Source organism: Pelophylax lessonae (genome assembly GCF_965119305.1).
Source record: "Pelophylax lessonae genome assembly, chromosome: 1".
NCBI classification, from domain to species: Eukaryota; Metazoa; Chordata; class Amphibia; order Anura; family Ranidae; genus Pelophylax; species Pelophylax lessonae.
Window position 1 is genome coordinate 532603628 of NC_138768.1, and position 24271 is coordinate 532627898.

Consider the following 24271-nt stretch of genomic DNA (forward strand, 5'->3'; position numbering starts at 1 on the left):
TTAAATGTAAAGCCAAGGCGCCTCACCAAACGGTAAGCGAGACCCCCTTCGCAGCCCCTGCATCTCCTCATGCGATGCAGTGCTGCAGGCATGGTACAGGAGATTCTCCGCAGCCTTTGCATCTCCTGCACCATGCCCGCAGCCCCTGCATCTCCTGCATCAGGTCCGCAGCCCCTGCATCTCCTGCACCATGCCTGCAGCCCCTGCATCTCCTGCCCCATGCCCACAGCCCCTAAACTATGCCCGCAGCCTCTGCATCTCCTGTACCATGCCTGCAGCCCCTGCATCTCGTGCACCATGCCCGCAGCCCCTGCATCTCCTGCACCATGCTGCAGCCCCTGCACTATGCCCGCAGCACTGCCTCTCCTGTACCATGCCCACAGCCCTGCATCTCCTACACCATGCCTGCAGCCCCTGCATTTTCTACACCATGCCTGCAGCCCCTGCATTTCCTGCACCATGCCCACAGCCTCTGCATCTTCTATACTATGCCCGCAGCACTGCCTCTCCTGTACCATGCCCACAGCGCTGCATCTCCTACACCATGCCTGCAGCCTCTGCATTTCCTGCATCATGCCCGTAGCCCCTGCATCATTGCCCACAGCCTCTGCATCTCCTGCACCATGCCCACAGCCCTGGCATCTCCTGCACCATGCCTGCAGCCCCTGCATCTCCTGCACCATGCCCACAGCCCCTGCGTCATGCCTGCAGCCCCTGCATCTCTCTTATTTGTTACAAATATTTTTTTCCTCTTTGGGCATGTTTAAGTGACCAGGGGGCGAGAGGTGAGGCTGGGGTGGGGGCGCAACAAGATTAGCTCGCACAGGGCGCCGCCTGAACACCTAAGGCCTGCCCCGAGAACAGGTACATCGCCAGCTACTGTATGTGTGTATTTGGGTACCACTCTAAAATATTGGCACTACAATGCACAATGTACACTGTGTTAAATGGTTTGTAAAAGGTCCTCTTTTTTTTTTTTTTTTTTTAACCACCTCCAGTCCAGATGTTTTCTGACATTTTTTTGTTCACACGTAACTATCGTTCTCCTTTGCATGTGAGTACTTTGATTTTTGTTAGTGTAAAAAGAAAAAAAATTAAATTGTTACTTTAATTTTTTTTGGATCACTTTTGTTGCGGTCACAAGGAATGTAAAACATCCTTGCGACAATAGGCATAAGACCTCAAATCACTCCTTTGCACTGAAAAGCATTCAAAACACCAAGATCTGTGTTTTCGAATGCTTTCAATTTAAAAAAATGGCGCCAATTTACAAGGACACTGGAAGTGATGTCATGCCATTGCTTCCCAGATACTATTACAAACAGCTGATTAAAGCCAATCCCGACTTTGCTTGGCTGTCCGGCCAGCTGGCAAATGCTTGTTGTGGGACGGGAGAGTCCCAGAGAGCGCTGGAGGGGCAGAGCAGGAAGCCTCTGCTCACGATAAACCAGGAACTGAGCAATCAGCATTGTTTAACTGATGCTGCATTCACCTAGGAGAGTATAACGTTTTTTTTTTTTGTTACCCCTACTTTTTTTTTTTTTTTAACATAACACACAGCAATGCATCTCAACATTTTTAGCTAAAAATATATCTTAAATACATTTTACTGGTGAAATAAGCAAATAAGAAAGAACTACTCTGAACAGTTAGAATATGTTTACTGTTCTTTTATTCAAATATTGACTACCTTAGTTGTACTATGTACTAAAGGCAATCTTTCAACCAAAATATTACATATTTAAAAACACTTTTTTTTTAGCTGCAGACTTGTCATTGTTGCAATGGCCTTGCTTGCATATGGCAACGGACACCCCTGAGCATAAAGGAAATAAAAAATAATAATAATAATAATAATAATAATGATACAAGGAACACAGATATTAAATGATAGTCTCTGGCTCATGTATCTGCTTTCCATGCTGAATCCCTGGACTGTTCCAGTAGTGAAAAGATTAATTAAATTCAAGTGACAAGCAAATAATAAAACAGCAACCTCAATCTGCTAGTTACAAAGAGTAACCATTTAAATATGAGACAAAAAGTAGTATGATACCAGCTGTCATTGTCTTTCAATTAGCAAAGAAATGCAAATAATTTTGTTCAGTTTCACTCAGGTAAATCATGGGAAACTGTCTGTTATCTGCACAGAACTGTCCATGAAATACAGCTGTCAAGGACTGACTTTATAAGGCCCCTTTCACACTGGCATTTTAGTCTTTCAGGCGGACCTGATCGGATGCTCCATGTACCTCTATGGAGCAGCGGATGTCAGCGGTGACATGTCCGCTTATACCCGCTGCTATCCGATCCGTGAAATCCAGACGGATGGAAACCCTATTTTCAATCCGTATGGAGGATCGGATAGGATCAGCGGATCAATCACCGCTGAGCACCACGGAGTCCACCGGGCGGAAAGCCCGTTTGAAAGGACCCATAGAGAAATCTGAAGGCTACCACTCAGGATTTATGTGTTTAATTGCCTAGTTGTCATGCTGACCCTGTTGCTTAAAGTGTAAGTTCTACTTTACAGAAAATCTATAAAGGTGGTCATACACTGGACCCCCTCCCCATTCCCCTGGTCCCTCTGTACTGTAATCTCACAATACTACTCTGTCAGAGCCCAGAAAAAAACGCTTCCCCGTTCCCCGGTCTGGGGATTCAAAATCCCCTTGGCTTAATCTACTTTCCGTACCTCTCAGCGTGTATGGACAAGAGGCATCCTAATTGGTCAGCACCATCACATGGACAGTGCTGATCAATCAGAATCGGTCTAGCCCGTCCGGTCAGTGCTGCGAGGAGAGAAGACAAAGCCACGGGGATTTCAAATCCCTGGACAGGTGAAGCAGCATGCTGGTGTCTGACAGCGGAGGATTAAGAGTCTCTGGTACAGCAGGACCGGGGGGGGGGGGGGGGGGGGGGGGTCCAGTGTAAAATTACCTTTCTGTAAAGGTGAAGTTATACTTTAAATACTTTCTGTGGTTGGAAAGAGAGGGACTGCATAACATACAGAAACCAGTATTTTCAGAAGGAGATGAACAGTGGCAGTCAAAATATCAGATTCTCTACTGTTCTTGTATTGAATCGTATATATTTAAATACAAAGAACCAGTAATACTAAAATGCATGTTGCTTCTAGAAAGGGCTGCTCAAATCAAGCAAAAATATGTGGGTAATGGCTCGCTTTTTCTGTTGAATGGTTACTTTTTCCTTTCTCAAAATGCTTTTAACCTTACTTTATAGAAAATCAAATTGGATAAATGCTTTCTTTAAAACTAAAGAGATAGGTAATCCAAGCTGAGCATAAGAATAATGCAAAATTAGAGTCATGCCATTGGTGAAAACCTTGTCAAAATGATTAGTTTGAAGTCGGCTGAGATTATATGAAACTTTTAGCTTCACTGTAAATGCAAGCTTGCCCCAACCCTTCTGGCTCAAGAAACGTACTATTGTTTAGTGATGCCACCCAATAATTGAAGGCATCAAAAGCAAGGTTTGGAAAGTGTGAGGATGGGGGTCTACCGCAACCTTTAGAGGAAATGTTGAGATGTGCATTTAAGATCAGCTGTCTACATCTCTAGAGCAACTGATCGTTTTGACCTGTGGTTTTTACTGAAGATAAAGTCTGCTGCTGCATTTTTTTCACTGTATACTTCATTTCCTTACCCAAGTTTTTGTCAGGTCTACTTCAAAGGAAACCTGTTCTAAAGAAATATAGTAGCTGCCCTTATTAACACCTGTATCTAAAAATAACCTCCATTTCTTGGCTGCCATACTAAGACAATGCCGTCAGTATACCCACCCAGAAAATATTCACTTAGTTCTTCTGATTTCAATATCTTCATGCTTATTACATGCCAGTAACTCAATGTGGGGAACACAGAGACCGCAAATAAACTATCATGTTCAGAAAGGAGCTGAGCTTCCATCTATCTCTTGGTACAAGTTTCCTTTGTGGCTGAGCATACAGTACGTTAGCACATGTCACTGTTTTATGATCTAAGAGCTGCCTATTAAAACTAGCTGCACTGAAGAATCTACCATAACATCTGTCCCTGACTTTTTACTGTAAGGCAAATCCAGAAAAAGGTCCTTTAGCACCCATAGCAAAAATACCATAATATGCCTCAACCATGAGCTGTATGTGAATAAGTTCACATAATACAAAGGCTTCTTAAATTGGGCAGAAGTAGGGGAAATAGTCACTGCATTTACTCTGGACTTGGAGATGAAACCAGAACGTTCTTTGACAGAGTTCAGGAAGCTACCTGCCTGGAGCACCACATAGACTTGTCAGGTGAAAATCAAAGTGATATAAGGAAGCCTGTATCTCGTTGGACTTAACTCATAGCATGTCTGCACTTTTTACAAAGTTGCTGAACTCTTGGAGTTTCTTTAAAATAATTTACTGTAACAAGAAGCAGGGTAGTCGGAATAATGTAGGTATTGTGTTTTTACTACAGATTCCCTTAATTCCTGTAAAGCACCTGAAATATCTCCATGTTCAGTACTGTGCAAAAGTCTTAGACAGGTGTGAAGAATGCTATAAATTAAGAATGCTTTAAGAAATAATGGTGTTAATATTTTAATATTACCAATTAACAATATGAAAAATAAATGAACAGAGGAGAAATCCAAATCAAATCAATATTTGGTGTGACCACCCTTTGCCTTCAAACCAGCATCAATTCCTGTATATGGCAAAGGGGAAAGGAAATATGGGACTTTAAATGAGTACAGCTAGATATATATGTTTAATTGAATCAATAACATAAACATCATATAGGACCTCAAATGGGGGGACCCATAAAAGGCTGATATTCTATGTATGATTTATGATTCATATCATCACATATATAAATATAAATAAAAAGTCTTTGGTATAATCTATATATAAAAAATATTAGCTATAAGAATAACATATTCAAAACAAATAATAATGTATCATAGATTTATCTTTTTATTACATTTTTTCACCTTCTTATCGATCATATTTTTTAATTCACCCTCTATTTCGGGAACTAATTGATATATATATATATATATATATATATATATATATATATATATATATATATAAAATTTTCATTATGAATACCTTTATTTCCCAGTTTTTACTCCCTTCTCAGACAAGTGTAACCTCACTTTTTTACTCTCTTGGTGCTTCTCTTGGGCATTTTCTTGGTTGTTTACATCTTTGTTACGTTCTTTGATGGCTCATTTATTCTTATTCATCATATATACATCTCTCTGAGAATGAATTTATCCCCTTTATTAATACGAGCCTCACTTTTATATTTTACAAGAATTATTATAATCAAACAAAAAATATACTATATTATATAATTTTAGATTTCATTTCGGAGTCCATACCATACCATGCCCTGCAGAGTCTTCTGTCAATCCACTGCCTATCTATTCTCACACTGAGTTTTTACTTCTCTGCTGCTCTTCCCCATTTTTGCCGGATGTTCGTCCATGCCTCAGCCCCGGGTCAGGCATTTCTCGGTTCGACCCTATACCTCCTCTCTGGGATTGAACTTTTTTGGAGATATGACACGATTCAAGTTAGTGTTCTACTCCATTTATTTTTAATTTTATTCATATTTTTATTTTTCCCCTTTCCCTTTTTTTATACTAATATTTTGGTATAATTTAAATTTACACTTCTAGATATACAATCTATTTTCTTATGCTCCTGATGAATGGACGGAGGTCCAAGAAACGCGTCGAGCCGACAATCACTCAGACAATTCAAGCTTTTTACATTTCAAGATTGTATACCTATATCCAATTAGAATTTCATATGAAATCTTCTTTTTTTATAAACAATTATTTTGAATGTATTACCAATGTATTTATTCTCATTATATGTACATATGATTTGCTAATTGTATTTATATATGTTATATTATTAATTATGAATTAGAAATCTGATATTTGATTTTGTGTCAGCTCTCTATGGGTCCCCATATCAAGTTTTTTTTATATGTAAAGATTGTGTACCTATAGAGAATGTGCAGTCACAATAAATCTATGATACATTATTATTTATTTTGAATATGTTATTCTTATAGCTAATATTTTTTATATATAGATTATACCAATGACTTTTTATTTATATTTATATATGTGATATTATGAATCATAAATCATACATAGAATATCAGCCTTTTATGGGTCCCCCCATTCGAGGTCCTATATGATATTTATGTTATTGATTCAATTAACCACTTACCGCATACTAACGTAGGTCTACGTCAGTAAACTTTGCGGTAGTGTACCGGGATGATGCCTCTAGCTAGAGGCACCATCCCGGTACCGTGGTTTAGAGCCGACGGTTGGCTTTCCGTCGGTACCGACCGATGCGGCTCGGGAGCCGCTCGATCGGTACCCGGGGGGGCGGGAGGGGACGTCCCCCCCTCCCGCCGCCTTCCGTGGCTTTGCCCGGGGCTCCCGTTCCACCGGGAGCCCCGAGCACCCAGCCGGCACGTCCGCCGGCTGGATGGAGTCCCGATGAATGCCGGAAACGGCATCGATCGGGTCTCCGATGACGTAACCCGGAGGCGGCGTCCATGACGTCACTTCCGGGTTACTGTGCTGCAAAAGGCGGCAAATTTGAAAAACGGCTGTATGCAAAAATGCCGTTTTCGGCGTTTTGCATACAGGGAAGTGTAGTGGAGGGGTCTAGGGTCTTTTAGACCCTCGATCCCTCCATAAAGTGTACCTGTCACTACATATTGGTGTCACAAGGGATGTTTACATTGCTTGTGACAGCAATAAAAGTGATCAGATTTTTTTTTTTTTTTTTAAAACTTTAATAAAGTTAAAAAAATAAATAAAATAAATGGGAAAATAAAAAAAAAAAAAAAATTTAGCCGCCCCCGTCACCGTTAGCTCGCGCACAAAGAAAAACGTATACGGAAGTCGAGCCGCAAATTAAATCGCTGTTCAAACCACACATGTGAGGTATCGCCGCGATCGCCAGAGCGTGAGCAATAATTTAAAAAAAAGAGCTACACTCTAACTCTAAACTGGTAACCGTTACATAAATTTAAAGCGTCGCAGATTGAGATCTCTTTTGACCGTAGTTTGTCGCGATCCCACGGGGGGGCGCAATTTTAAACCGTAACATGTTGGGTATCTATTTACTCGGCGTGACATGTTCTTTCACAATATACAAAAAAAATGGGCTAACTTTACTGTTTAGTATTTTTTAAAATTAGTGAAATGTGATTTTTCAAAAATTTTCCAAAAAAATGGCGCTTTAAAGACCGCTGCGCAAATACCGCGTGATAAAAAATATTACAATGACCGACATTTTATTCTCCAGAGTCTTTGCTAAAAAAATATATATAATGTTTGGGGGTTCTAAGTAGTTTTCTAGGAAAAAATACTGATTTAAACTTGTAAACAAAAAGTGTCCGAAATAGGGCTGGGGCTTAAGTGGTTAAACATATATATCTAGCTGTACTCATTTAAAGTCCCATATTTCCTTTCCCCTTTGCCATATACAAGTAGGGATGGAGACAGCTAGATACTTCATAAGATATTTGAGTGGCAGACCTATCTCCCCCTAACTGCTACATCAATTCTTCTAGGTACGCTTGCACACAGTTTTTGAAGGAACTTGGCAGGTAGGTTGTTCTTGGGAACTAATCACAGATCTTCTGTGGATGTAGGCTGCCTCAAATCCTTCTGTCTCTTTATGTAATTCCAGACAGACTCCATGATTTTGAGATCAGGACTCTGTAGGAAGTGCTAGTTTGGCCCCCACAGAGCCCTGATCTCGCAATCATGGAGTCTGTCTGGGAATACATGAAGAGACAGAAGTAACTGAGGCAGCCTACATCCACATCCATTGTTTTACATCTGCCTAAAACATTTGCACAGTATCGTACATCTATAATTTCTACACAATAATAAAATTGTTTTTTTTTTTTTGTACAATCCACAGTGCAGTTTAGGTTTACTGGTCCTGTAATGGAGGAAAATTGTGACTTTAAAAGGAAAAAACCTAAAAAACAAAAAAAACACAGCCTTCTTGAAGGCAAGACTTGTACTGACCATGAAAAGAAGTTTGAAATTTTGACTGAAACAATTACAGTATGTACCAGTGCTGAACAACTCAGAATAAAGACCAAACAGGTCAACAAAGCTGAAGGCAGCAAAAGCTTGTGGGCTGATACAGCACAGCTCCCAACATTTTTTAGCAGCCAGCTGAAGGCGCAATGTATTCGGACACCAATGGACACCTTGGCTATTTGTCTTCTATTACCAAGAAGTGCATGTTATCTATGCAAATAGAAGCTGTACTGAAACCACTTAAGCATTTATCAAAAACACTGGAAAAACTAGATGAAGGGTGCATGTTATGCAGAAACATACTTAAACGGTCAGACTTACAGACCAACATTACATCACTTGCTCACATCTTAAGATACTAAGGCATTGTATAGATCAGTAACTCTGCTTATAACATAGCAAAGGTTACATTATCTCACTTACACTGTTTCCTGTTTGGAAAAGTTTCCCCTAAGGTAGCAATATCAAAAGAAGAGGGGACTTACATTTCACATTCAAGAAACAGAGCACATCTGAAATAGATACACATTCGTTTAAATGATCACATATACATACATACACACACACATACATACAAAGCAGAGAGCTCTCATGTGTGCATACTTAGATAAACCTACTGCAAGGCACACAGACTTATTAGTACTAATATATACAATAATCTTCCACTTATCATTGCAGAAAAGGAGATACAATAAGGTGAACTTGAAAATAGTCTTCTTGGTCCTCCATTCATTTTTTTTTCTTTTTTTTTTTTTTATTCATTTATCTTTTTTTGGGGTTATAGCATGGAGTATTGCATCCAAACAATTTTGTATTCCAGTCCACTGGTAACAAAGAAAAAAAAAGTACAAGAAAGTATGAAGGAGACACTACATATATGCAGTCTTTGTTATGCAAAATATTAGTGCAAATCACTACTTCCACTTGTTTCTCTTCATTAAGGCTTCACCTAGATGTGACAAGTAGTACCAACACATAGACGATAACACCCGCACTTGTGCCATTAATTGCTCTCTTAGTTAAAGTGGTATCTCACAGGAGGTCCAGGTAAATCTTCATCTTCATTTGATTCAGGCGCAAAAGACACCGTCAGATCAACATATTTTTTATCAGCCCCTGGTTTCACAAGCTTGTGCATCCTATACAGGGAATGAAACAAAAAAAAATAACAAACATAAAAAATAGATACATTTGCAAAAATAAAAACACCACGTTATCAGACCTGACCAGCAGGTAACATCTAAAATGTGCTGCAGCAATAAAATGCTATAACTCACCAAAATATCAATTGTATTTCAATGAGAAAGTACAACTTGCCAAGTAATGAAAGTTATAGTAGATGTTTCACCCTTCTACAAGGGTGCTTTGGAAGGAGGGGTCACTTTCATGTCCCTTTATGAACTTCAGCTGAGAGGGTTCCCTTGTCTTCAATAATTCTGAATAATTGGGCAAACATGCAAATCAAATATAAGGACTTTCCTCTGACTTCAGTAGCTTCACGCTTGCTGCAGGCAAATGGGCTCAGGAATTTAGGCCGGGTGAAGACACACCCTGCCAGACAACTAACATCTTCAGAAGTAGGTGAGAAATGACAGCTAACATATCCCTCCCAGATTTTGAGGCACTCCAGCTATTAGAAATTTTTAAACAAAGTGTTTTAGTTAGAAAGGTTTGTTAACCACTTCAGCCCCGGAACGTTTTACCCCCTTCCTGACCAGGACCTATTTTGCGATTCGGCACGGCGTTATTTTAACGAACAATTGCGCGGTTGTGCGACGCTGTACCCAAATAAAATTTACGTCCTTTTTCCCCACAAATAGAGCTTTCTTTTGGTGGTATTTGATCACCTGTGCGATTTAAACAAAAAAATAGCGACAACTGTGAAAAAAAACACAATATATTTTTTACATTCTGCTATAGGACGCCGCCGGAATCACATGCACATGCACTCCAGTCACATAGTACTACGTGACTGGATGCAGGGGAGCAGCACTACCGCAGTAATATTACTGTTAACGGTCGGCAATCGGTTAATTTGTCCACCCTTTTCTGAATGCTTCTGATTCCAAGAAACTGTGTAATTGTCGGCTGCCCCTGGTGAACAAAAATCTTAAAAGTAGAAAAATAGGCACATTTTTTTTTGGATAGAGTAAGCGAGGGTTATAACCCCTCAGATTTTTTTCTCCATCTGTATCCCATTGTGGATATTTCCCTTCACTTCCTGTCCCATAGCCAAACAAAAAGCGAGAGGAAATTGTTATTATACAAGATTTATATAGCGCCAACAGTTTGTGCAGCGCTTTACAACATGAGGGTAGCCAATACAGTTACAATACAGTTCTATACAGAAGGAACAAGAGGGCCCTGCTTGTTGGAGCTTACGGTCTAGGAAATCCCTGCAAATAATAGGGAATTCCTTAGGGGACCCCCAGGTCACCAGAAATAGTGTCCCCATTGGAAGATTTCTCCTCTATCACTTTTCTGGAGACCACCCAAAATTTGGGATTTTATTTTACTGTATTTTTTAATGACAGGACAAATAGAGAGGGTGAATCTCCTTTATGGGGAAACAGACTACAAATGAAAAACTAGTAAACACATTCCGCTCTGTGGAATCCCTTGGCTTAAAGTGGATTTTCCCTCATCCGTTAAATCTCACCCACTGTTGGGATACACAGCCAGACTCCTCGATTCCTTCCGGGGATAACTGATCGCCAATTCCAACCCCTGCTCCGAAGAATCTGTTAACCCTTGCGGCATTCCTCACTTCTATGGGTATAAATCCATATCAGAACTTCAGCTAATGACAGACCCGCCTTTTGCAAAGCTAGGAAAAATGGACACTTTTTCTTCCTCCTTTAACTGAGTTTGAAAAGCTATGTACCTCGTCCTCTCCAATTCTACATGGCCTATCCCTATCTTATAAGCTACTTTCCCACCCTCGGGATCATGTAGATCCACCCTACATTGTGGGTGGGAGTCTGAAAAACAGAAGATATGCATGATGTGTACCATTTTGAGTTGCTGCAATAAAATTTCAGCAAAATGGACTAGCCTGCTGCATCATTTTTTTAACTTTGATTTTTGGTGGTGTCTTTCAGTTTAGCCCCTCTGTAGGTTGATCATTTTTATTTCCAGCAAACGATGAAGCATCCTTTCATATAACACATTACCCAGTCCATATAAGTATAGATATCCAGCAAGATTTTTTTCCCCATTGAGATCTGATGTCTTTTCAATGTGTTCCTTTAATTTTTTTGAGCAGTGTATTTTGTATGAAAAGTGATGTCGGGAAGCAGGGGCTGCTTAAGCGCCTAAGCCAACAAGGTACTTATACTTGCTTAGTTTTTTTTTTTTTTTTTACAGCATTATGCATCTTTAGTCTCAGAAACCCAATGAATGCAGGACTTTTAAGATAAGAGTTGACTTTTGAGTATGACTACCGAACTTGTTACATGTTCCCAATGCTGCAGCCACTGCCCAACCCCCCACCACCCCTTCCTGTTACAGCAGTACAGGGAGAAGTTCCCCATACTGTCAGTTTTTTAAATCAGCACGGCCATGTCATTTAATTACACAGCTCTGTGTGTGAATGAACTACAAGCCTCAACATCCTTTGCGGCTGTCAGCTTATAGTTATCAATGAACTACCACAGCTCTGTGGAGCGCAGTGGTAGTTTATTTATTCTTCCAATCAGTGTATCTGCTTGCTTGTAAGGTATGTACAGGCACACAGATACCCTGACAGATGTGCAGGAGACCTGCATAGTACCAGCGATCTGCTGATCACTGGAGCAATGCTTTACAGGCTCCAATAAATAAATGAATAAATGCACATTTTTTTTACCTGAAAAAATATAAAATATAAAATTAATAAATCTCTTTCACATTTCTTAAAACTGGTGACCAAAACAGGGTCTGCAACACTTCAAAGCATACAGATATATAATAAAGAGCCATTAGGTCTATAATTACATTTGTACACACAGCATCTAGGGGTGGACAGGCAGTTAAGTTCAGTCAAAATAAGTGAAGTAAAACGTACTACCAAGACTATTATTTTATAATATACTTACGTAAGTTTTAGTCTCTTCGCATGACCAGGCATAACAGGGACGTACAGCATTTTCACACCTTGCACAACCATTGTTGGTTCTATTCCATACTGCTCCTAAAAAAAGCATGAGATATGGGCATTTCATAACTATCATTTCATATTAATACTTCTATATAGAACATGGATTATGCTGGATAAAATGTTCACAGATGATGAAATTAGAGCTTGGAAAATAGATTTACCCTTGCTTTCAACCTTACTTTTTATTCTTACATTTTAGGTTCAGACCTAGCATACCCACTTTATGAACTATGCCAGTATATTTTAACCAATTTTCTAAATATAACAGCCAATTTCTTCTGTACCTCCAAATCGATTATCCTAATTCTTTATAGAGGAAAGGAGAAAAATATTGTACAGGTCGTTGGTAAACAATAATTGGGCAAGTGAAGACTTTTCAAATGAAATTCTCTGGTACACTAAACAGAAAAAGAGTTTCCCTCTAAACTACCAGTAAACTATTGCAAATATTTCACAAACCACCATATAGTGAACATTAGAGCTCTGAAAAAATTCCCCAATTCTCTGGGCAGTACGGTAATATGCAGGAAGTGAAAAATGTTTTTTAGTATCAGAAACAAGGAGAGATCATTCTAAAAACAATGTTATATAGTTATGTTAACTACCAAACCAATAAGGAAATTCCCCTAGGGGTGGGACTTTTTAGGCACCAATTAAATTGTATAAATAACAAACCAATTTATGTATAAAAGTTAAATACTTTATTAGTTGATACAAAGGAAATAAAAACAAGAAGGCAAGCTAAGGCATATTACACATCAGACAGTCGGACTCAAAACCACATAACCCCCGGGCTGTAACCCGACGCGTTTCGGAGTCTCTTGGGCTCCTTCCTCAGGGGTGCCCTTGGAGGGTGGTCTGTGGGTAATCAATGCATAACATATTAATTCCAAGATTATATATATAGTTGCAATACATTGAACAAAGAGTTTAGATAACAACTTACATGGTTCACTGTTATGATGAGCATAGGTAGCCTGCCTAGCGATTAAAAACAAATGGGCAGCATATCACTGTTATCCATCAGGAGTGCCGTATTCACGATGTTCTAGGTCTAAGCCAGAATCTTAGTTCTTAGGGTGTTTACTCCTCTGTGGGTGCGGTTGTTTTTATGTTGGCAAAACAAAGCTCGAGTTTACAAAGCGAGCATGTAGACACATTAAAAGTATACAGACACGCAATCCAGACCTCCCATTAGGGCGCCACGCTGCTCTGGTCCACCCTGACAAATTCCCAAAAATTAAATTTCAAATACTTGATAGAATCCATCCTAACCCCAGGAGGGGACTGGAACAAGACCCTCCTCCAAATGGAGTTACGTTGGATCCATCGTTTAAAGGCCACTGAGCCACCTGGACTGAATGACCTTATATCATTCAGACCGTTTCTTGAAGGCTTCACGTCTGGAGGCATGGAAAGATAATATAATACCATGCCCCTCACACTGTTGAAAATGTGCACCTCGTAGGGGTTCTTTAAGGATGCCCTGCGGGCAGATGAACGTTATGACAAACGTCCTCTTTTCCTTTTTCCCTCCCTCCCCCCTTCCCCTTCCCTTTGTTCCCTTCCTTCCCCCCCCCCCCTCCCTTTTTCTTAGTAGTCATTTTTTGGCATGTGGCACCGTTGGGATTCAGACAACATGAGCAATTATTTTTGTAACTAGTTACCAGGTAGTAGATACCACTCCCCGCTTTTGCTCATGCTGTCTTCTCCCTTCAAAAAAACTTAGACATTATCTGTGCAATTACGCACTTTTTGTGATTAGTAATATTGAATTTTTTGAAACAATTATTGATGTCAATTGTGCTAGATAATATTTGTAAGCATTGCATTTTTGTTACATTTTTGATTTTTCCTTGCCCTTCTCCCTTTCCTTTTTTCCTTTTTTCTCCTGTCATAACCATCCAAACTTGTCCATTTTTCCCTCTTTCCTTTGTTGAAATTGCTTGGTCTCACTCTCATTATGTCCCTATATGTGGGTGATGAGTGGGAACGTCTTATGTCTCAATATTTAAAAGACTTTGGTGAGAAAGAGTATGCGGAAGCAGATTTATCCGCATTATTCTTCCAGCTATCAAAAACTTTGGAAAAAAAGTCGGCCTATTTCTGGCACATTAAGTCATTCCAGGACTATATTAAAAAAGAGATAAACCCCATCGGTCTTAGAGTACAGGTTTTTCCACTTTTGGAAGACCTGAGCCCCAAGTTTAAAACCGATTGGGAGAATGCCCTGAATCAATGTTCAGCAACTTTAATGACGTTACTTATAGAAGAATATACTGCTCGCACATCCAAATTGGACGTTGAGATCAATCTTCTCTGCGAAAAGATGCAAAAATATAAATCTCACAAATTATTCCCAACCAAGGAAAAACAATTGAAAGAACACCTTGATGTACAGTGGGTACGGAAAGTATTCAGACCCCCTTAAATTTTTCACTCTTTGTTATATTGCAGCCATTTGCTAAAATCATTTAAGTTCATTCTTCTTCCTCATGAATGTACACATAGCACCCCATACTGACAGAAAAACACAGAATTGTTGACATTGTTGCAGATTTATTAAAAAAGAAAAACTGAAATATCACATGGTCCTAAGTATTCAGACCCTTTGCTCAGTATTTAGTAGAAGCCCCCTTTTGATCTAATACAGCCAGGAGTCTTTTTGGGAAAGATGCAACAAGTCTTTCACACCTGGATTTGGGGATCCTCTGCCATTCCTCCATGCAGATCCTCTCCAGTTCTGTCAGGTTGGATGGTAAACGTTGGTGGACAGCCATTTTTAGGTCTCTCCAGAGATGCTCACTTGGGTTTAAGTCAGGGCTCTGGCTGGGCCATTCAAGAACAGTCACGGAGTTGTTGTGAAGCCACTCCTTCGTTATTTTAGCTGTGTGCTTAGGGTCATTGTCTTGTTGGAAGGTAAACCTTCGGCCCAGTCTGAGGTCCAGAGCACTCTGGAGAAAGTTTTTGTCCAGGATATCCCTGTACTTGGCCGCATTCATCTTTCCCTCAATTGCAACCAGTCGTCCTGTCCCTGCAGCTGAAAAACACCCCCACAGCATGATGCTGCCACCACCATGCTTCACTGTTGGGACTGTATTGGACAGGTGATGAGCAGTGCCTGGTTTTCTCCACACATACCGCTTAGAATTAAGGCCAAAAAGTTCTATTTTGGTCTCATCAGACCAGAGAATCTTATTTCTCACCATCTTGGAGTCCTTCAGGTGTTTTTTAGCAAACTCCATGCGGGCTTTCATGTGTCTTACACTGAGGAGAGGCTTCCGTCGGGCCACTCTGCCATAAAGCCCCGACTGGTGGAGGGCTGCAGTGATGGTTGACTTTCTACAACTTTCTCCCATCTCCTGACTGCATCTCTGGAGCTCAGCCACAGTGATCTTTGGGTTCTTCTTTACCTCTCTCACCAAGGCTCTTCTCCCCCGATAGCTCTTTTTGGCAGACGGCCAGCTCTAGGAAGGGTTCTGGTTGTCCCAAATGTCTTCCATTTGAAGATTATGGAGGCCACTGTGCTCTTAGGAACCTTAAGTGCAGCAGAAATCTTTTTGTAACCTTGGCCAGATCTGTGCCTTGCCACAATTCTGTCTCTGAGCTCTTCAGGCAGTTCTTTTGACCTCATGATTCTCATTTGCTCTGACATGCATTGTGATCTGGAAGGTCTTATATAGACAGGTGTGTGGCTTTCCTAATCAAGTCCAATCAGTATAATCAAACACAGCTGGACTCAAATGAAGGTGTAGAACCATCTCAAGGATGATCAGAAGAAATGGAAAGCACCTGAGTTAAATATATGAGTGTCACAGCAAAGGGTCTGAATACTTAGGACCATGTGATATTTCAGTTTTTCTTTTTTAATAAATCTGCAACAATGTCAACAATTCTGTGTTTTTCCGTCAACATGGGGAGCTATGTGTACATTCATGAGGAAGAAGAATGAACTTAAATGATTTTAGCAAATGGCTGCAATATAACAAAGAGTGAAAAATTTAAGGGGGTCTGAATACTTTCCGTACCCACTGTATATAACCGTAACATATGAATTAAAAAAACAACACAAATTTGGACGCGATACCACTGCTTTTGCCCATAACAAGGCATACAGATGGAACGCAGCCAGATCTATAACTTCTTTTCCAATGAATAAAGATCAACGTCCACTCCCTCTCCCTTCACACCCGAAAGGGGCACTTCCTACCAACCCCCAAAATCTAAACAAACAAAAAGCTACAATGAGAACTAAGCGCACTTATCAAGAAGACAATAGCATAAGTCAATCGAACAAAAAAACTAATACACAACAAAATTCTGGCTCAAATATTTCCCTGTTTAAACCCAACACACCTGTACCCGAACCTGACCCTAACTCACTTTCCAACACCACACACCCTTACACACAAATCTCCTCCCCCAATCCCAACTTGGCACCATCTTTACTAGCTTCCACTCTTAATTTACAAGACACCACTTTTTTAGAATTGATTCACCAGCGAGCCCCCACACTCACTCCCACCCCTCCCATCTAAACCTCACCACACCCACACTCACATCCCCACATTTATCACAACCTGATTCAGCTCCCACTGATTTGTCCATTATAAATCTTTCTAATCACAAATTATCCCCTGAAGAAACAGAAGTTGTTTCTAAAGGTTTAAGTTTCTGCCCAAGTATGAAACTAGACCGCTTTGACTTTATAAAGGACTTGCATCTTTTCGCCCGAAAATTGAATTTCAAGATCCTCTTTGATAATGATAAAATCTGAGACCTCGCAATCCAAGAAAGATCCGATTTTAGATACGTTAATTTCACTACTCGAGGAGAATGAGGATCTTATCGACCGAGTAGACTTGCCCTCCCTCTTGGCGCGGGTGGACGAACAAAAACCCAAGCCCAATCAGGGCCTATCTCTAAAGAAAAAAATCGGACAAGTTTCCCCAAACCCTCAACCCACACGTTGCCGCCTTTGTCAAACTTGTAACTAAAGAAATTGAAAAGCTGTATATCAAAAAACCTTCCAATACAAATATTACTTATAAGCAAAGACTTGCAATTAAAAAACTCAAACAAAATTCATGTATTACTATTAAACAAGCTGACAAGGGCGGCAACGTCGTCATCATGAACAATGATGACTACGTTGCAATGTGTTTAAGGATTCTTAGAACTCTTAACTGGTATAGGAAGATCCCGGCTGATATTGTTCACAAATACCAGCTTGAGTTCTATAACCTGGTTGATTCAGCATACCTTAACACAGTGATTCCCAAACATACCTGGGAATATGTCCGCACGGCCTTTCCAGTTACCCCAACGTTCTACGCCCTCCCCAAAATACATAAAGACGCCACGAATCCACCAGGGCGTCCAATTATCTCGGGGATTGGCTCAATAACGGATAATGCAAGCAAATTGGTGGATGCCTTTTTGAAACCCTTTGTAACTGCCCTACCCTCTTTCGTGCGGGACACAATACACTTCCTGCAAAAAATTCAAGATGTAACTGTTCCAGAAAATTGCCTTTTAGTAACAATTGATGTTGAGGCACTATACAGTTCCATCCCGCACGATCGAGGACTTGCGGCAGTTAGATGTATACTAACGCGTGGTTCTACCTTTGATGCATATGGGGAGTTCATCCTGTCCGTCCTTCAGTTCATTCTTTTTCATAATGTATTGTACATTTAACGGTTCCCACTACCTCCAGGTGCAAGGCGTAGCGATGGGCACCTGTTGTGCCCCATCCTACGCCAATCTGTACCTGGGGGAGTGGGAACACGCTCTTCTCAACTGTGATGAAACCTCGATGTATACGGACCACATTATTATGTGGGTCCGATACATCGACGACATTTTTATGCTATGGCACGGTCCACGAGACCTGTTGGACAGATGGATGGACAGGATGAACAAAAACGAGTTTGGCTTAAATTTTACGATGAACTTTGATCTACAACAGGTAACCTTCCTTGATGTGGAAATTTATAGAGGCATGGATGGTGTTCTCCACAGTGGGCTTTTTCGGAAGCCCACTGCTGGAAACACCATATTACATGCCTCTAGTTTTCACCCCCAGAATTTGGTTCGGTCAATCCCATATAGCCAGTATCTCAGGGCTAGGAGGAACTGTACCAATTTGGTGCAGTTCCAAAAAGCTGCTGACGATCTTCAACAGAGACTCCTCAAGAGAGGATATACGAAATCCACTTAGCACCAAAAACTCCGAAACCCGCTGAGAATAATCTCAGAATTATAACAAAATATTCGGAACAACATCCCGAAATTAAAAAGATCGTAACGAGATACTGGCATATGCTTTCTCTTGACCCCATTCTGGGTAAACATGTCACAGCATACCCTCAATTCACGTACAGGAAGGTCCCCGCATTAAGGGACCAACTTGTGCAAAGTGAATTTGTGGCCCAAAAAGGAAAAGACCACTGTAAGGTAAAAGGAACCTATATGTGTGGTACATGCAGGTATTGTAGATGCATGCATACGATAAAAAACCTGATATTACCCAACAGCCAAACGTTTAGGCCGCAACACTTTGCCAACTGCCGCACCCACGGGGTGGTATATTTACTCCTCTGTGGGTGCGGTTGTTTTTATGTTGGCAAAACAAAGCTCGAGTTTACAAAGCGAGCATGTAGACACATTAAAAGTATACAGACACGCAATCCAGACCTCCCATTAGGGCGCCACGCTGCTCTGGTCCACCCTGACAAATTCCCAAAAATTAAATTTCTAATACTTGATAGAATCCATCCTAACCCCAGAGGAGGGGACTGGAACAAGACTCTCCTCCAAATGGAGTTACGTTGGATCTATCGTTTAAAGGCCACTGAGCCACCTGGACTGAATGACCTTATATCATTCAGACCGTTTCTTGAAGGCTTCACATCTGGAGGCATGGAAAGATAATATAATACCATGCCCCTCACACTGTTGAAAATCTGCACCTCGAAGGGGTTCTTTGAGGATGCCCTGCGGGCAGATGAACGTTATGACAAACGTCCTCTTTTCCTTTTTCACTCCCTCCCCCCTTCCCCTTCCCTTTGTTCCCTCCCTTCCTTCCCCCCCCCTCCCTTTTTCTTGTGACACAATGTCGTCATTTATGTCATGTATATTCTTCGAACAACACTAATTGTTGTATTTATGTGCCATGTGAAAATTATTTGTATCTGTGCTGTATAATTTTTATTTTCTGCTTTCAAATTCTAGCACTTCTGTACACAAATGGTTCAGCATATGTCCAAGCTGCCCCATCAGGAGCTAAGTCCGGTTCTCATGTCTCTTTGTATTAGAGAAATAAAAGTGTTCCAATTTATTAATAGAGATCTTGGAACATTCTATATGCACTGGGAACTATGAAGGATCTGTTTTTGCTTTAAACACTCTAATTCCCCGGTTCCTAATTTACAGTGAAGTTCCAAATTCTTTCCAATTGTGTCCAGTTTTTTCAATGCTTAAGACAATTAATGTCTCTGCAAGTGCATATTTGTAGGATCAGCCCGGCACGGAAAGGCGGACGCCACCTTGTGGCGCCCGCAGATATAGGCATCCGCTTTTCCATCCCGACCTCTCTCAGAGGTCGGCAGTGGCTGTCTAGTATACTTGTTTGCGTTCCACGCAAACAAGTGACGCTTCCGTGTCGGTGGGACGCATCGGCCGCTCACGCTTCCTGCCGGATATCCGGGTCGGGGGCGTGTCCGGCTCTTACGTCCCAGGGAACCTCTGACGGCTATCAGCTGAATGCAGGTAATCCAGCTGATTTACCTTTCAGCTGATTGCCACGCTTTTTAAGCCCTGTGTGTCTGGCGTCAGAGCTGCTTGCTCTTTTGCCGGACACACAGGTCTTACGAGGATTCCTACCCTCTGAACAACTCACTGCTGTCTTTAAGGTAAGAAAAGGACCACGTTTTCCAGTTACTGTAACTTAAAGACTGCTGATCTATTTGATCAGCGTTATGACTTTTAACCTGTGCACGGTGCCTAATGGAACTCTTTAGCCTCTACCAATTTTAAAAGGGATTTGTACGTTTGGCCATGGTCATAGTGCCCAGCACGATATATCTATATGGATATTCTATCTTCAGTTGCTCATTTATTTTATTTTTGATTTAGTATGAGTTATAACCTCTTCTCTCTATATTATATAAGAGATATGGTGGGCTGAAGACCATTTCCTTTTTTGGGCACCCTGCACATGCTTGGTCTTTTTTGATTGGACCCTGCAATAATTATGCGATTCTTGCCCAGCAGATTTGCTGTCATATGAGGCTCCAGCTGCCCCTACCCAGTCTCTTATCAAGACTGGTCAGCACAAAAATCCTGAACACCCTAAGAACTAAGATTCTGGCTTAGACCTAGAACATCGTGAATACGGCACTCCTGATGGATAACAGTGATATGCTGCCCATTTGTTTTTAATTGCTAGGCAGGCTACCTATGCTCATCATCACAGTGAACCATGTAAGTTGTTATCTAAACTCTTTGTTCAATGTATTGCAACTATATATATATATATATATATATATATATATATATATATAATGTTGGAATATGTTATGCATTGATTACCCACAGACCACCCTCCAAGGGCACCCCTGAGAAAGGAGCCCAAGAGACTCCGAAACGCGTCGGGTTACAGTCCGGGGGTTATGTGGTTTTGAGTCCGACTGTCTGATGTGTAATATTCCTTAGCTTGCCTTCTTGTTTTTATTTCCTTTGTATCAACTAATAAAGTATTTAGCTTTTATACATAAATTGGTTTGTTATTTATACAATTTAATTGGTGCCTAAAAAGTCCCACCCCTAGGGGAATTTCCTTCTTGGTTTGGTAGTCATTTTTTGGGATGTGGCACCGTTGGGATTCAGACAACATGAGCAATTATTTTTGTAATATAGTTATATTAACTGCATTCATTAGTAAAGTGATGTACAGAAACAGATGCATAGTAGGACTTTCCAAGCTACAAAATATTCTTTAGTGCTTGCCCCAAAACAGCCCGAAATACATGTGGTTCTTTTTAGATATTTCAAATGGACCTTGTAGCTGTGTTGTGGACCCCTCTACAAGATAGTTCGGTCTAAAAAGTTGCTGGGCTGAAAGCCGGAGTTTAACTTTAATTTTTATTTCTTTTATTGTGTGAGTGCATAGCAGTACACACCACAAATGTTACCAAAACTCCAATCTCCAAATATCTTCGGATAATGAAACCCAAAAATAAACACTGAACATGCCATTTCTTTAATGTAGAGTCCGCTTTATTTTTTCAGTCTAAGAATATTTTCAGCAAGTGCAGAAAATACTTGTGACCTTGCCAGAAATATGGTGTCTGTCATTTCCTATGAGGTACACCTAAAGCGAAAAACAATCAGATGTTTCTTTTGTAAGCTACTTATCCCCCGTCTATCATGTAACAGAATAAAAAGAGGACATCCCGTTTAAAAGTCCAACCATGGCTCCCTCCACAGATACTGTAGAGGAGGGAGCACACCTACTCTAGGACAGGAAGTGTGTTATTCACAAGATTACCAGGTGAAGGTAAATAAAAACAGGTAAGCTGCAATATACGGTAATATAGTGTTTATACTGTAAATTCCTTTTTGGAGTCCATCGAGAGACACGTGAAGACCTAAACCCTTTATACCAGCATGCCTCATTTTGTGGCAAAGGAGTACAGAGAATACAGCCGTGGCCAAAATTTTGAGAATGACGCAAATATTACATTTTCACAAAGTCTGCGGTTTCAATGTTTTTAGATCTTTTTGTCAGATGTTACTATGGTATACTGAATTAGAATTACAAGCATTTCATAAGCGTCAAAGGCTTTTTTTGACAATTATATTAGGTTTATGCAAAGAATCAATATTTGCAGTGTTGACCCTTCTTTTTCCAAGACCTCTGCAATTCGCCCTGGCATGCTGTCAACCAACTTCTGGGTCACATCCTGACTGATGGCAGCTCATGCTTGCATAATCAACATTCAGAGTTTGCCCGAATTTGTGTGTGTGTGTGTGCCTCTTGAGAATGGACCACAAGTTCTCAATGGGATTAGGGTCTGGGGAGTTCCCTGGCCATGGACCCAAAATTACGATGTTCTGTTCCCCAAGCCACTTCGTTATCATTTTTGCCCTATAGCAAGGTGCTCCATCATGCTAGAAAAGGCATTGCTTGTTACCAAACTGTTCTTGGATGGTTGGGAGAAGTTGCTCCCCGAGGATGATTTTGTACCATTCTTTATCAATGTCTGTGTACTTATGCAAAATTGTGAGTGACCCCCCACTCCCGTGGCTGAGAAACAACCTCACACATTAATGGTCTCAGGATGCTTTACTGTTGGCATGACACAGGACTGATGGTAGCGCTCACCTTTTCTTTAGACAAGGTTTTTTCCGGATGCCCCAAACAATCGGAGAGGGGATTCATCAGAGAAAATTACTTTACCCCAGTCCTCAGCAGTCCAATCCCTGTACTTTTTGCAGAATATCAGTCTGCCCCTGATATTTTTTCTGGAGAGAAGTGCCTTCTTTGCTGCCCTTCTTGACACCAGGCCATCCTCAAAGTTTTCGACTCAGTGTGCATGCTGGCGCTTGCTGGACTTTCTTGGGCACCCTGAAGCCTTCTTCACAATTGAACCTCTCTCCTTGAAGTTCTTGAGGGTACGATAAATGGCTAATTTAGGTGCAATCTTAGTAGCAGCAATATTCTTGCCTGTGAATCCCTTTTTATGCAAAGCCATGATGACTGCAGGTGTTACTTGCAGGTAACCATGGTTAACAGAGGAAGAACAATGATTTAAAAGTATCACCCTCCTTTTAAAGCTTCCAGTCTGTTACTCAAACTCAGTCAGAGTGATTTCCAGCCTTGTCCAGGTCAACACTGACATCTGTGTTATAGAGAGAATTATTGACATGATGTCAGCTGGCCCTTCTGTGGGAGGGCTGAAAAGCAGTGGAAATGTTCATTTTCATGGCAAAGTGGGACTTTGGGATTAATTGCAATTCATCTAATCACTCTTTATAACATTCTGGAGTATATGCAAATTACCATCATACAAAACTAAGGCAGCAGACTTTGTAAAAAATACATATTTGTGTCATTCTCAAAACTTTTGGCCACGGCTGTATAGTCATAAACACAGGGGAGGGTGGGGCCTGTGTCCCTCAATGGATACCAAAAAAAATGGATTTTTGTAAAATCTTACCGTAAAATCCTTTTCTCTTAGCTCATCGACAGACGTAGTCCTCGGTGATACACCACCTTCGGGTTATGTTACCTCCGCAGGAGCAGGACTAGACAGGAAATTAAAAAGCTCTGGCCACACCCTAGGGGCAGTCCCAGAGGGTATATCCTCTCTCTCTCTGCCTCAGCAAATCAGTTATGTGAAAAAGCAGTGCTTAGAGAATTTAACCCAACCCAACTCCAAAACAGAGGGGCGGGGACTACGTCTGTCGATGAGCTAAGAGAAAAGGATTTTACGGTAAGATTTTACAAAAATCCATTTTTCTCTAGCGCTCATCGACAGACGTAGTCCTCGGTGATACACCACCTTCGGGACGTCCCAGAGCAGTATCACAACTGAGGGGTGGGAAAATGGAAATCAAATCCCAATCTAGAAGGCCCAACCGGTGCCAACTAGAAGTTTACAATGCTCATCCTTAATGATGAGACTCAACAAAAAAAATTTTTCAAACAGAAAAAAAACCTTCGAGGTAGACCACCGGTCTCCTCAAATTGCGGCCTGCAAAACCTTGCGGCCAAATGAGGCATCCGCCGATGCCGTCACATCAATTTTATAGAATTTAGTAAAGGTATGTACCGACGACCAAGTGGCCGCCTTACATACCTGGACCACTGACGCCTGATGGCGAAAGGCCCAGGAAGTACTGAGCGCTCGAGTGGAGTGCGCCCTAACAGGGAACGAAGGACTCTGACCCTTAATAGAATAAGCCTGTACCACCGTTTGTCTAATCCATTTGGCAATGGTCGCGGCAGATGCAGGCAAACCCTTTCTGGGGCCATCCGTG

The 24271-nt window shown here is 41.0% G+C and overlaps 1 protein-coding gene across 2 annotated transcripts in view; it reads right to left on the reverse strand.

Annotated features, from left to right (window-relative positions):
* Window positions 1-8813: 8813 nt before the first annotated feature.
* The window catches only part of UBA6 (ubiquitin like modifier activating enzyme 6), a 142949-nt gene continuing 127491 nt past the window's right edge, over window positions 8814-24271 (reverse strand). For both annotated transcript variants that reach the window (XM_082243659.1, XM_082243658.1), the window contains exons 32-33: window positions 12162-12256; window positions 8814-9224 (exon numbers count right to left, since the gene is read on the reverse strand). In XM_082243659.1, coding sequence (XP_082099785.1) covers window positions 9101-9224; window positions 12162-12256 — 219 coding nt within the window. In that variant the 3' untranslated portion in view covers window positions 8814-9100. The remainder of the gene's footprint in view (window positions 9225-12161; window positions 12257-24271) is intronic.